This window comes from Triturus cristatus, chromosome 3_1 (assembly GCF_964204655.1).
Source record: "Triturus cristatus chromosome 3_1, aTriCri1.1, whole genome shotgun sequence".
Taxonomy (NCBI): Eukaryota; Metazoa; Chordata; class Amphibia; order Caudata; family Salamandridae; genus Triturus; species Triturus cristatus.
Window position 1 is genome coordinate 222,212,377 of NC_140583.1, and position 13,052 is coordinate 222,225,428.

At 49.8% G+C, this 13,052-nt stretch overlaps 1 protein-coding gene across 1 annotated transcript in view; it reads left to right on the forward strand.

Moving 5' to 3' along the window:
- The first annotated feature begins 10,459 nt into the window (after nucleotides 1-10,459).
- The window catches only part of CIB2 (calcium and integrin binding family member 2), a 489,646-nt gene continuing 487,053 nt past the window's right edge, over nucleotides 10,460-13,052 (forward strand). The window contains exon 1 of the mRNA XM_085646306.1: nucleotides 10,460-10,917. Coding sequence (XP_085502432.1) covers nucleotides 10,867-10,917 — 51 coding nt within the window. The 5' untranslated portion in view covers nucleotides 10,460-10,866. The remainder of the gene's footprint in view (nucleotides 10,918-13,052) is intronic.

The following is a 13,052-nucleotide window of genomic DNA, read 5'->3' on the forward strand; positions in this document are numbered from 1 at the left end:
CCTAGGCCTAGGCCTATTCTATTTCCGTGACAGTGGTTCTTATACCACTTACTTAGTATATGGTTTGCGTGGCCCCTAGGGCCTAACTGTATTACTTACCTGTGTGACTTACTGTATGCATTAATAAGACTGTGTTGTACTTACCTCTAAACTCATAAAGAGTGCTGAGGGTTTGCTTAGAATAAATACACTTTATTTTATATATATATCTGTTGTGGTGTCCTTTCATTTGGTATTCAAGGGATTATATATGGTATCACAGCTGGCTTCACATGCCATTCAGAGTTTAGCCTAAGACTGCTCTTGTCCATGCTACCACTAGGATAGCTGGTCTATAAGGTTGACTTTACAACCAATCACCATAAGGGTATTTGGACTGATATAAGGTGTACACTATAACTAGTGACATCATACATCAGGCCAACTTCTCACATTGGTGAGCAGCGGTTGGGATCTGAGCTTGCTGTTGTAATACCATTGTAATCTTGAGATACTAAATTGAAAGATCACACAGATATTGTCTAGGTACATATAACATAGATTATTATACTTAAGTCCTACTGGACTTTGTAGTTGTAGGTTGAAGGGAATAACACACCCTGACTACAACTACTAGAAAGGTTTAGTAGATACAACTAGTGTAGGTAGGTGCACACACCACACCCTCACTAGATCATGCCTCTGGGAGGAGATCAAGTAGATGCTCTCTCAGGAGGGGCAGGTCTGCAGAAGACCCCCTCTAGGTATGATACCTTAACATTCCAGGAGATGAGACAATTGTGTACCTCCAGAGGAATAAAACAGGGTGCAAACCCTACCCTCCTTCAGTTAAGACAACTCCTAGAGGAGTATGATGCTCAGAGGGCATCTCAGGAAGGTGCCCTAGGCACAGAGGAGGGTCTACCCACCACAGAGGAGTCAGATGGGGCTTCAGATGGGGAGGTAGACAGCCAGAGCCAAGTAAGGAGACTTAGCCAGGCTAACTTAAGTTTACATGGGAGTTTGCATGGGGTCCCCCCATACAGACCCACAAGTAGACATTCACAGAGAAACAGGAAGGACAGATCCCCTTCAGGGGAATCCATCCACTCCCATGTCTCTAACATCTCTAATGCTTCCTCTCACAGGGGAATGACTTCACCTGAGAGAAAGGAGCATGCAGCCAGAATGAGGGAGGCTAATCTGAGGATTCAGAGGGAAGAACTTGCCCTTGCCAAAGAGAAGCTTGCTCTGGCTAGAGAACAAAAGTTAAGTGGGTTAGAACCCACTGGTGGCAGCAACATTCCTAGAGATAGAGACAGGCACTATGATAATAGAAACCTGAGCAAGATTGTCCCTCCCTACAAGTGTGGGGATGACATCCACAAATGGATAACTGCTTTGGAGAGAGCTTGCAAAGTACAGCAGGTACCCCAAAGTCAGTGGGCAGCTATCTTGTGGCTCTCCTTCTCTGAGAAAGGAAGAGACAAGCTCCTCACAGTTAGTGATGAGGATGCAGATAATTACACTGTCCTGAAGAGTGCTCTGATTGATGGGTTTGGCCTAACCACTGAACAATACAGGTTGTTGTTCAGGGATACCCAGAAGACACAGACTCAGGACTGGACTGACTTTGTAGATTGTGCCACTAAGGCTCTGGAAGGCTGGCTAATGGGAAGTAAGGTTAAGGACTATACAGGATTGTATAATTTGATCATGAGAGAACAAATACTTAACAACTGTCAAAACCAGCTATTGCATCAACACCTGATTGATTCTGATCTGACTTCTCCCCAAGAATTGGGAAAGAAGGCAGATAGATGGGTCAGGACTAGAGTTAAGCAGAAAAACCAGAACCAGGGCGGTGATCAGAAAAAGGCAGACCAGAAGGGTAATGAGCAGAAACAAAAAGACCAGAAGTCTTCACCAGGCCCCCAAAAGGCTCAGGGGGAGGGTGGTTCCAAAAAGGATAAGAAGAAAGAAGGCCAAAAGAAACCATGGTGCAACTATTGTAAGTCTACCTCACATTGGTTTAGTGAGTGCACCAAAAAGGATAAGCCCCCAGCCACCATTGCCCCTAAGGCAACTGTACCCCCTAATTCAGCTGTAAGTGGTGGTTCCCAGCAAAAGGGTGTAGTAGGGTTAACCCAGGGAACTGAGGAGGATTCTGGCCTAGTCAGAGTACCTACTCAGGCTGTCCTGATCTGTGATGGGGACTTAGCTTTGTCCTCTACTGTAGGCCCCAGTAACCTGGGCAAGTACAGACAGACACCTTTTATCAACCAAAGAATGGCTCAGGCCTACAGGGACACTGGAGCTAGTGTCACAATGGTGACACCTGCTTTTGTGGACCCTGGACAGATCATACTAGGTGAGAATTACCTAGTGACCAACGCTAGCAATGCCACTACCTCCCATAGTGTGGCTATTGTTAACTTCTCCTGGGGAGGGGTAACTGGCCTCAAGAAAGTTGTTGTTAGTTCAGACCTTCCTGTAGAGTGTTTACTGGGCAATGATCTTGAAACTTCAGTTTGGTCTGAAGTGGAGTATAGGACCCATGCAGAAATGCTGGGGATAGATGCACATGTTCTTGCTGTGACCAGGTCACAGGCCAAAAAGTGCAACACTGAACAAGTGCTGGATCCTGAAACTATGGACCAGTCACAATCCAAGAGAAAGAGCAGTAGGGCTAAGGCTGTGCCTTCCCCCCTACCTCAGGTGGTGGATCAGCCCTCCCAGGAGGATGATTCTGAGAGCCCTGAAGGAACTGTCCTAGAAGAACTTGAACCTGATCAGGTTGAGTTTCTTGGGACAGGGGGACCTTCCAGGGCAGATCTGAGGCAGGCTCAATTAGACTGCCCCTCTCTTGAACCCCTCAGACAGCTGGCTGCTGCTGAGGCTGCAGGGAATGCTCAAGGTACCCATAGAGTGTATTGGGATGAAGGGCTACTGTACTCAGAGGCTAGAGACCCCAAGCCTGGTGCATCCAGGAGGTTGGTCATACCACTGAAGTTCAGAGGCTTCCTTCTAACCTTGGCCCATGATATTCCCCTTGCAGGACATTTAGGCCAGAACAAGACTTGGGACAGGCTTGTCCCTCACTTTCACTGGCCCCATATGTCAGAAGATACTAAGGAGTTTTGTCGCTCCTGTGTCACCTGCCAAGCCAGTGGCAAATCAGGTGGCACCACAAAGGCCCCCCTCATACCACTACCAGTGGTGGGGGTCCCCTTTGAAAGAGTGGGCATAGATATTGTAGGACCAATGGACCCACAAACAGCATCTGGGCACAGATTCATACTGGTGATAGTGGACCATGCCACCAGGTACCCAGAAGCAATTCCCCTGAGGACCACAACAGCTCCTGTTGTGGCAAGGGCCCTGCTTGGAGTATTCTCCAGAGTGGGCTTTCCAAAGGAGGTCATTTCTGACAGAGGTGCCAACTTTATGTCAGGATACTTGACTGCAATGTGGAAGGAGTGTGGTGTTAACTATAAGTTCACCACACCCTATCACCCACAGTGCAATGGGCTTGTTGAGAGATTCAACAAGACCCTAAAGGGAATGATAAAAGGATTACCAGACAAGCTTAGGCGAAGATGGGACATCCTTTTACCCTGCCTTCTGTTTGCTTACAGAGAGGTCCCACAAAAGGGGGTTGGCTACAGCCCTTTTGAGCTTTTGTTTGGGCATCCTGTAAGAGGACCCCTGTGTTTGGTGAAGGAAGGATGGGAGAGACCTCTCAGACAACCCAAACTAGACATAGTGGATTATGTACTTGGTCTCCGCTCCAGGATGGCAGAGTATATGAAGAAGGCTTCTAAAAACCTTGAGGCAAGCCAAGAACTCCAAAAAGCTTGGCATGACCAAAAGGCTGTACTGACTGTTTACCAGCCAGGGCAGAAAGTGTGGGTGTTGGAGCCAGTGGCCCCAGCAGCACTCCAAGACAAATGGTCTGGACCCCACACTATTGTTGAGAAAAAGGGAGAAGTCACCTACTTGGTGGACCTTGGGACTCCCAGAAGCCCCCACAGGGTGCTTCATGTCAACAGATTGAAGGCATATGTTGACAGGGCAGACATGGGGCTACTCATGGCTACAGATGAGGGGCAGGAGGAAGAGAGTGACCCTCTCCCAGACCTGTTGACTCAGAACCCTGATGATGGCTCAGTTGATGGTGTGGTCTTTTCTGACAGCCTCACTGTCCATCAGCAACAGGACTGCAGACAAGTTCTGCAGGCCTACAGACATATGTTCTCTCTGACCCCAAGTCAGACAAACTGGTGCACCCATGAGGTGGACACTGGTGACAGTCTGCCTGTGAAGAGTAAAATCTACAGGCAACCTGACCATGTCAGGGAATGCATAAAAGTTGAGGTACAAAAGATGTTGGAGCTGGGAGTCATTGAACCTTCAGAGAGCCCTTGGGCTAGTCCTGTAGTCCTTGTGCCAAAGCCTCACACCCAAGATGGTAAGAGAGAGATGAGGTTTTGCGTGGATTACAGAGGTCTCAATGCTGTCACTAGGACAGATGCCCACCCAATACCTAGGGCAGATGAGCTCATTGACAGACTGGCAGCTGCTAAGTTTTTGAGCACATTTGACCTAACAGCAGGCTACTGGCAAATCAGACTAGCTGAGAGTGCAAAGGCCAAAACTGCTTTCTCGACCCCAGGAGGACATTATCAATTTGTGGTAATGCCCTTTGGTTTGAAGAATGCACCTGCCACTTTCCAAAGGCTGGTGAATCAAGTCCTTACTGGGTTGGATGATTATTGTGCAGCTTATCTTGATGATATTGCTGTCTTTAGCTCCACCTGGGAGGATCACCTGGTCCACCTGAGGAATGTTTTAGAGGCCCTGCAAAAGGCAGGCCTCACTATCAAGGCCACTAAGTGCCAGATAGGGCAGAGCAAGGTTGTATACCTGGGCCACCTAGTCGGTGGGGGTCAGGTTCAACCACTGGAGAGCAAGATCCAGACCATAAAGGACTGGGCTCCTCCAACTACCCAGACTCAGGTCAGAGCTTTCTTGGGCCTGTCTGGGTACTACAGAAAGTTTGTTAAGAACTATGGGTCCATAGTGACACCACTTAATGACTTGACCTCCAAGAAGATGCCAAAGAAAGTTCAGTGGACAGTAAGCTGTCAAAAAGCATTTGATGACCTGAAGCAGGCCATGTGCAGTGCACCTATTCTGAAAAGTCCAGACTACTCCAAAGAGTTCATTGTCCAGACAGATGCTTCTGAGTTAGGTGTGGGAGCTGTTCTTTCACAACTGAATGTAGATGGTCAAGACCAGCCCATTGCTTTTATAAGTAGAAGGCTGACCCCTAGAGAGAAACGTTGGTCAGCTATTGAGAGGGAGGCCTTTGCTGTGGTTTGGGCCCTGAAGAAGCTGAGGCCATACTTGTTTGGCACTCACTTCAAGATTCAGACAGACCATAAGCCCCTCTTGTGGCTAAATCAGATGAAGGGTGAAAATCCCAAACTTCTTAGGTGGTCCATTTCCCTACAGGGGATGGACTTCACAGTGGAACATAGACCTGGGACTGACCATGCCAATGCAGATGGACTCTCCAGATATTTCCACTTAGAACATGAAGACTCAACTGGTCAAGGTTAGTTTAATGTCCCTAAGTTTGGGGGGGGGGGGGTTGTGTAGGAGAGTAGGGTCTGCTTTCTATGTTCACCCCCACTTTTTGCTTTTGCTTTACTGGTTTACGACTTAGATGTGGCTGTGGGCCTGCTAACCAGACCCACAGCCCTGCTGTTCTCTCTCTAAATTAATACTATGTGCTTTAGGTGCATAACCCATTTGGATAGGATCACCTTATTGGCCCCTGTACAGTGTACCCTAGGTACCCAGGGCATAGGTGTACCCTAGGCCTACCAGGGGCTGCAGCATGTATTGTGCCACCCCTGGCCTGGCCTTCCATTTTGACACAACTGGCTGATCACTCAGCTGGGGCAAGGTCGTGTAATCACCCCTTGCTTAGGTGTAGTATTCCTATACCTAACTTACATATAGACACATGTGTACCTATCAGTCACTCCTATGGCAGGCCTTGACAATCCTGGAGGCAGAGTGCTTGGTAACATGTGAGATGGTGCTCTAGCATGAGCTGAGCCTGTCTGCAGCTTTCGGAACCATGTCCTTATAGCTGTTCTATGATATAGCCTACCATATACTCTTAAAGTACCTTATAATCTTAGACGGTTATGGTAACTATGGTTTGGCTTTATCAAAACATGTCGTGTAAGGTGTCTAACACTCGGGAATAATACCCCCATGCCATTTCTGGACATGAGAATATTATTCCCCCCTTCTAGAGGGAAAGACATGTTAAAATCATACTTCAACTGTTAGCCTCTGACCAAAGCCTCAGCATCACAAAATGGATGCTGCTGCCACGACACAAGTCTGACCTCCTGCAGCTGGGAGTGATCCCAGCCAGGGAGGCCTGGACAATAGGTTTCCTGCTTGGGGAGGTGCTAGCACCTCCCCAGACAGCCTTTAGTGTATTGGGGCAGGGTGGGCTGAAAGGAATGAGACATGCCTGGGGCACACAAGGTGTTCCTTGCATAGTCCAGTTCAAACCGGCGCTGGGGCACTCCAGCCCCAGCTCTGGCGCGAAACTGGACAAAGGGAAGTGGGTGTAACCACCCCCTCCCAGGTCCCACCCATAAGGCGTGACCTAGCAGGTATCCCAGCCCCCCAGATTAGTATAAGAGTGGGAGTTGGGCCTCAAGACTTTAGATTATCCTGAACCTGCAAAACTGAACAGAAACTCTGGACCTTCGACATTCGACGAAAGAAGAAGACTGAAGAATCTCCCTTGTAGCCAAGGAGTGGCTACCCTGTGCAAACAGGCACCATCAAGAGACTACCCTTTGCTTTGTGAAACGTTCGGCGAGGAACCGACTGCAGAGCCCGACCAGAGTCTTGACTTCCAGACTTCTCCGACCCTCATCCACATCTGCAGCAGAGCTGAGATCCGTGGAGGCGACGAGCGACGTGGGACCGGCTACCTGGGAAAAGTGGCTAGTAACTTACAGCGCAGCTTCTGAGGTACCCTCGAAGTTGTGCACCGGGGATTGAGAAGCCCCAACCCCAAGCACCATCTGCACCGAAGACCAGCCCCCCACACTCCACGAGTCCTGCGTGGGGCCCTTCAGCATTTTCCTGCTTGCCGCGTCTGTCCGGTTGCTTGCCCGCTGGCTAGTGGCCTTTGTGACGACGCTCCCTGAAATCTTCTGCGCTGGTTTGGCTCCTCCAGACTGGCTCCCGCTTCTCTGCAAAGAAGAAGCACCCCAGACCTTCCTGGTCTGCACCAGAAGCAAGTCCTTTGTTCTTCGTGGGTTCCGCTTGCCAAGGCTTGGTGAGTCCTAGTCCAACTTCGACGCCGCCGACAGCAAGAGCCTTCGTGGGACAGCTCGCCTCCTGGTCCTGGACGTCCTCGACGCTTCCTGGTCCTCCTGGCTGCAGCGACAAGCTTCACCTTCACCTGCAACTCTTCACGACATCGCCTGGTTCCTTCCTGGTTCCACGTGGTCACTGGCTAGTGACCTTGACTCTGTCCCTTCTGCTTGCAGGTTTCTTCTCTTCTTGATCCCAGCCTTGGGATCCACCGGACACTCTTCACTGACTGCCTGTCAGCATCTTTCTTCAGGCATCCATAGGAGTCGACGATGAAAACGACGCATCTTCACCCCTATGCACCCGCAGCCTGTGGGCTAGGTAACTTGGGTACTCCGGTGCTCATCAGGATAGTGACTATCCTAGTGTCTAGTTTTCAAGTCTCAACTTCCTAGCTACTCCGGAAGTGTCCTAAATCTATCTATTTCTAAACTGTAACATTGCTATTGACTTTTACGCATTACGCGTGAGTGTTTCCACTCTGCACACGAATCCCGTGGGCCTCCCACTTCCTAACTAACGCTAGTGTAGTGTAGCCCCAGCGATTCCCTAGGCCTAGGCCTATTCTATTTCCGTGACAGTGGTTCTTATACCACTTACTTAGTATATGGTTTGCGTGGCCCCTAGGGCCTAACTGTATTACTTACCTGTGTGACTTACTGTATGCATTAATAAGACTGTGTTGTACTTACCTCTAAACTCATAAAGAGTGCTGAGGGTTTGCTTAGAATAAATACACTTTATTTTATATATATATCTGTTGTGGTGTCCTTTCATTTGGTATTCAAGGGATTATATATGGTATCACAGCTGGCTTCACATGCCATTCAGAGTTTAGCCTAAGACTGCTCTTGTCCATGCTACCACTAGGATAGCTGGTCTATAAGGTTGACTTTACAACCAATCACCATAAGGGTATTTGGACTGATATAAGGTGTACACTATAACTAGTGACATCATACATCAGGCCAACTTCTCACAGTGTGAATGTTTTATTTGCTCTGCATTCTATCCATCATCTGTGTGTCATTTGCTTTCTCACTCTGGGTGCGTCAGGTATGCTCAGACGTGGATCCCTGGCTCACTGTGCCACTGGATTCAAGCTAGCCTGGCTGATGAGTGGTGATGCCCAGAAACAGGTCCTAGGATGCTTGTTTCCGGTCCAGGGAGGACCTGGTTTGATAGTTCGGTCTGGATTGTTCTCATGAGGCACAGGGTCAAGACTGATTTACATATGGCTGGGTCTAAACTGGGGTGGCATGGTGAGCAAAAGAAACATGGATTTAACCCAGATCTATTGACTAGGGTTGAATGTTTGATTTCCTCTCTATTCCATCCATCATCTGTGTGTCATTTGCCTACATAGAAACATGGATAGGTGTATGGAATATTGTAAGTATAAAAACTTTGTAGTGAATATGGAAAAAACAAAATGATTGTGCTTTGGTTATAAAATAACAAAGTTCAGCCCCCACTAAACTGGAGACAGTAAATGAATATAAGTATCTAGGGGTCTGGTTTGAGAAGTCACTAAACTCGGATGTCCATCTGGAATCTCTGAGGGTAAGAGCTCTTACCTCAGTTAGTGGCCTCAGAAAATTCAATAAGGATTATGGGGAGATGTCAGATAGAGAGGCCTGTTCCGAAAACCTTTGTAACCATCGTTCCACCGCACTTCCAATATGGAGGTGAACTGTTATATCTAAGTGGTTAAAACAGATGGGAAGTTGAAGAGGGCACAGCTGTTTAAATATTTAACGTGTCAAATGAAATTAAAAGGGTGTGCATTTGTGTGTCACAGGCACAGCTTTTAAGGGTCTAGTGGAAGCAGGGCAAAGAGGTGGGCGGGTCATGGGTGCTCTCGTCTAGCTTCAGTTTATTTAACTGCCAGAGCTAACTTCATATGCGATTACTAGTACCTGCTTGGGATCGGACCTGTGATCACTTTTCCCAGAATTAGCATTATGATGAGTGAGACACAGAGGCGCAGTTGCAGGTTCCTAGACTGTATGTATGAACTCGACTGCTGCTTGCAGGGAGCCTAACTGCTTTGTAAGTGGACTGCTGAAGCCTCAGTCATCAAAACAGAAAGCAGCTCAGCCATAGGTGAGTCCGAGCTACGAGACAACGAGGTGGAAAACTGCCATGTCATGCATAGGTGAAATCTGGGCGAGTCTGACTGTAACATTTGCAGCAAAATCTAATTATAATTAATATATAACAGAGACAATGAGTTCAGGAAACAACTTATACTCAATTATGGAGAGAAAAAAAAGATATGCTAAGAAACTATTGTGGCCATAAGAAGTAGCCTGTCCATTTGAGTCGCATTTAATTTCTTGAAGATTTTGGACATCCAAAGTGACATTTGCTAATAAAAGGGCCCAGTCCTTATACAGAGCTTAACAGAGGCGTGGCGTTCACTGGTGTAGCAGGTACAGTAACTCCGAGGCCAGGGCTCTTAGGGGCCCACTGAGGACGAATGATATCTGTATTTTACGAGCCATCCAATAGCCCGAGGAAGGCCATTTTTCTCGCATCACCAGGGCCCGTGACCACCTTGCCGCATCACTGTTGTAGGTTGTGCGTGTAATTCCGTGTTTAGTGTTGCCAAACAGTTCGAAATTCCAGAGCACATGTTACAGTCTGGCTTTGTGCGCCACGATCTATTGTATTCTGTGGGCTGTAGTCTTGCTCGTATCATAAATCGTCATGAAGTACCAGACACCGGCTTCTAAAAGGAGAATTTACGGTTCGAACGATGTACCCTATGTCTGCGCGAAGTTCGTTTGGCCCCGTTATCTGCAGATCAGAACATGAAGCAGAGAAACAGGATGCAAAGTACCAAGATGCACAGACATGACAGGATTGGTGAACTCCCCATACCAGCCATGCTAAGGCATTTGTGTTTCTAATGTCATACAATACGTTTTAGGCATAAAGAAAATCCTGCAAATACCGCGCATCCTGAAATGATTCTGCACAAACTAAGAATGCAGGTCTTATGCATTTTAATTCGAGGAATACATGTATAAATTGAGCTGGTGGTGTAACTGGAGGCGTGAGAACGTGGTTGTGCGCCATCTAGCGGTTGCTGAACTGGAGCGCTGGTCTGGGCGTGAGTCATAACTGGACCAGGAGCCGGTGCTGAGCAGCAGGGAGAGCAGAGACGGTCACCAGAGGCTGCAGTCGCTGCTTTTGCTGACAGCGTGGAATCCGCCTCCACCCCCTCTTGCCTCTCGGGCCGCCTGGTAGCACAGGGCAGTCCAGGGGCCGAGGGCGGGTCACTGCCAGAGCAGCACCGCGTGCCCGGAGGCACCAGGGCGCACCCCGGAGGAGCCCGATGCCCCTCCGCACCTTTCTTCCCCACGGCCAGCCTGCGTACATGCTCTAAATGCCTACCCTACAGGGGACTCCGGCCACTTGCAATGTGATGCCTGTGCCCCGAGGGAGAGCCGCCGGTCTAAGATGGGTAATAAGCAAACGATATTTACTGACGAACAGCTAGACGCCTACCAGGTGAGGAGCCGCGACTGCGAACTGGCGGGGTGCAAGGGGGGTGGGAGCCGTGCTGCACCTGGCGGGGGTGGCCGTCGTGCTGCATCTGTGGTGAAGGCGCCGTGCTGCACCTGGCTGGGGGTGGGGCCTGTGCTGCACCTGGTAGAGAGTCGGAGCTGTGCTGCACCTGGGTGGGGGGTGCTGCAGCTTGCGGGGGTAGCTGTGCTGTATCTGGCTGGGGGTGGGAGCTGTGCTGCACCTGGTAAAGGGTAGGAGCTGTGCTGCACCTGGGTGGGGGGTGCTGCTGCTTGCGGGGGGTGGCGGGAGCTGTGCTGCACCTGGCTAGGGGTGGGAGCCGTGCTGCACCTGGTAGAGGGTAGGAGCGGTGCTGCACCTGGGTGGGGGGGGGGGTGCTGCAGCTTGCGGGGGAGAGCTGTGCTGCACCTGACAGAGGGTGGGAGCCGTTCTGCACCTGGCTCGGTGGAAAGAGGGGTTGGGAGCCGTGCTGAACCTGGCGGGGGGTTTGGAGCGGTGCTGCACCTGGCGGCGGGGTGCACCCTGCCCTGCTGCACCCTACGGTGGCTGGGAGCTGTGCTGCACCTGGTAGAGGGTAGGAGCGGTGCTACACCTGGGTGGGGGGTGCTGCAGCTTGCGGGGGAGAGCTGTGCTGCACCTGACAGAAGGTGGGAGCCGTGCTGCACCTGTGACCTGGCTGGGTGGAAAGAGGGGTTGGGAGCCGTGCTGAACTTGGCGTGGGGTTTGGAGCGGTGCTGCACCTGGCGGCGGGGTGGACCCTGCTGCACCCTACGGTGGCTGGGAGCTGTGCATACTACTGCCGCTGTTTCAAGGAGGCTTACGGCTTTCTCCTCCCGGGCATGAATGAGGTCGACAGCTCAGTTATTTTAAATTCCCGGGGGTGCAGTATATTTATCCCGGTGTGATCTGTAGCCATAATATTTCAGCAGACAGAACATTTATTCTACAACATAAGTTTTCTTCAATGATCCTAGGAGCGAAACAGAAATGTACGAAGTAAATCCTTAAAACTAGCTTTTGTTGCAATGCACGTGCTGCCGGTAGGAAGATAGTTCACTTGGTTAATGAGCCTGCTAATGAAACCGTTATCTGCCTGTCGCAGGTTGTTCTATCAGTGAGAGCTCTACCAAAGATCACGCATTGAAATGATGGGCAGCAGCTCAGTGGGTTAGCGCCCCGATCAGAGAGAGACTGTACAGTGGGGCCATGCGGCTCCTAATATCAGCGAGGTAGCTCAGGGAAATAGTCCACTCTGCGGTGTTGATGACCTGGCGCTCAACGCTTTAGTGACCAGGATGGAGCTCAGTGGGTTAATGCCCTGCAGCAGAGCTGCATGTGTAACCTGCGCGGGTATGAAACCAGCGGTCAGGATGCCATCCGAGCTCGCTGGCGAGCTGTGCATGCGGGGAGCTTCTTCCCAAGGCGGGAGGCCGTGCCCTGGGAGCCCGGGCTGCACGTTCAGCAGCACCAGTAACTGTTACATAATCTGCTGAAAGCGAGCCCTCATTACCGTGATGTATTAGCAGCACGTTCGGCCCGGCAGGCATGCTTCCTCCCAGCCAGGCCCAGGAGAGCGCGCGCAGCAGCAGCAGGCTTGCACGCGGGCACTTATGGGAGCTCCTGGCTGCAATTTATGATAATGTCCTTTTATCCATTCGGCTGCCATGTCGTTATAGTCTTTTATGTGAGTTTAACCACGTTAAATGTTTGCTTAGCATGTGCATGTGGTTACATATGGGTCATGATTATTTTAATGTAGGTGATCTGTAAATAACAAAACACGAGAGGGCTTCAGTTTTATGTCTGCTGCGAATGGCTCTCCCAGTCTTACTTTTACGTTTATATTCTGGTATTTGTAGATCTTTTTTTTTTTGCTGTGCTAGGTCTGTGTGTGTGCTGTAAAGCCATTTATCCATAAGAAAGCATAGTATCTGGCGACAGAATGCAAATCACATTATGTCTCCGTGGCTCGCTCACTCTAAGGTTGGATAGCTCGGGCCCTCTGCTCCTGAGTGCGAGGCACACTAACATGTTCCAGAGCAACACAAAATCTGCGAGCATATATGACCGCTGTCTGCCATGCACAATCCCTTGTATGTCATACAGAATGACCCATGTCA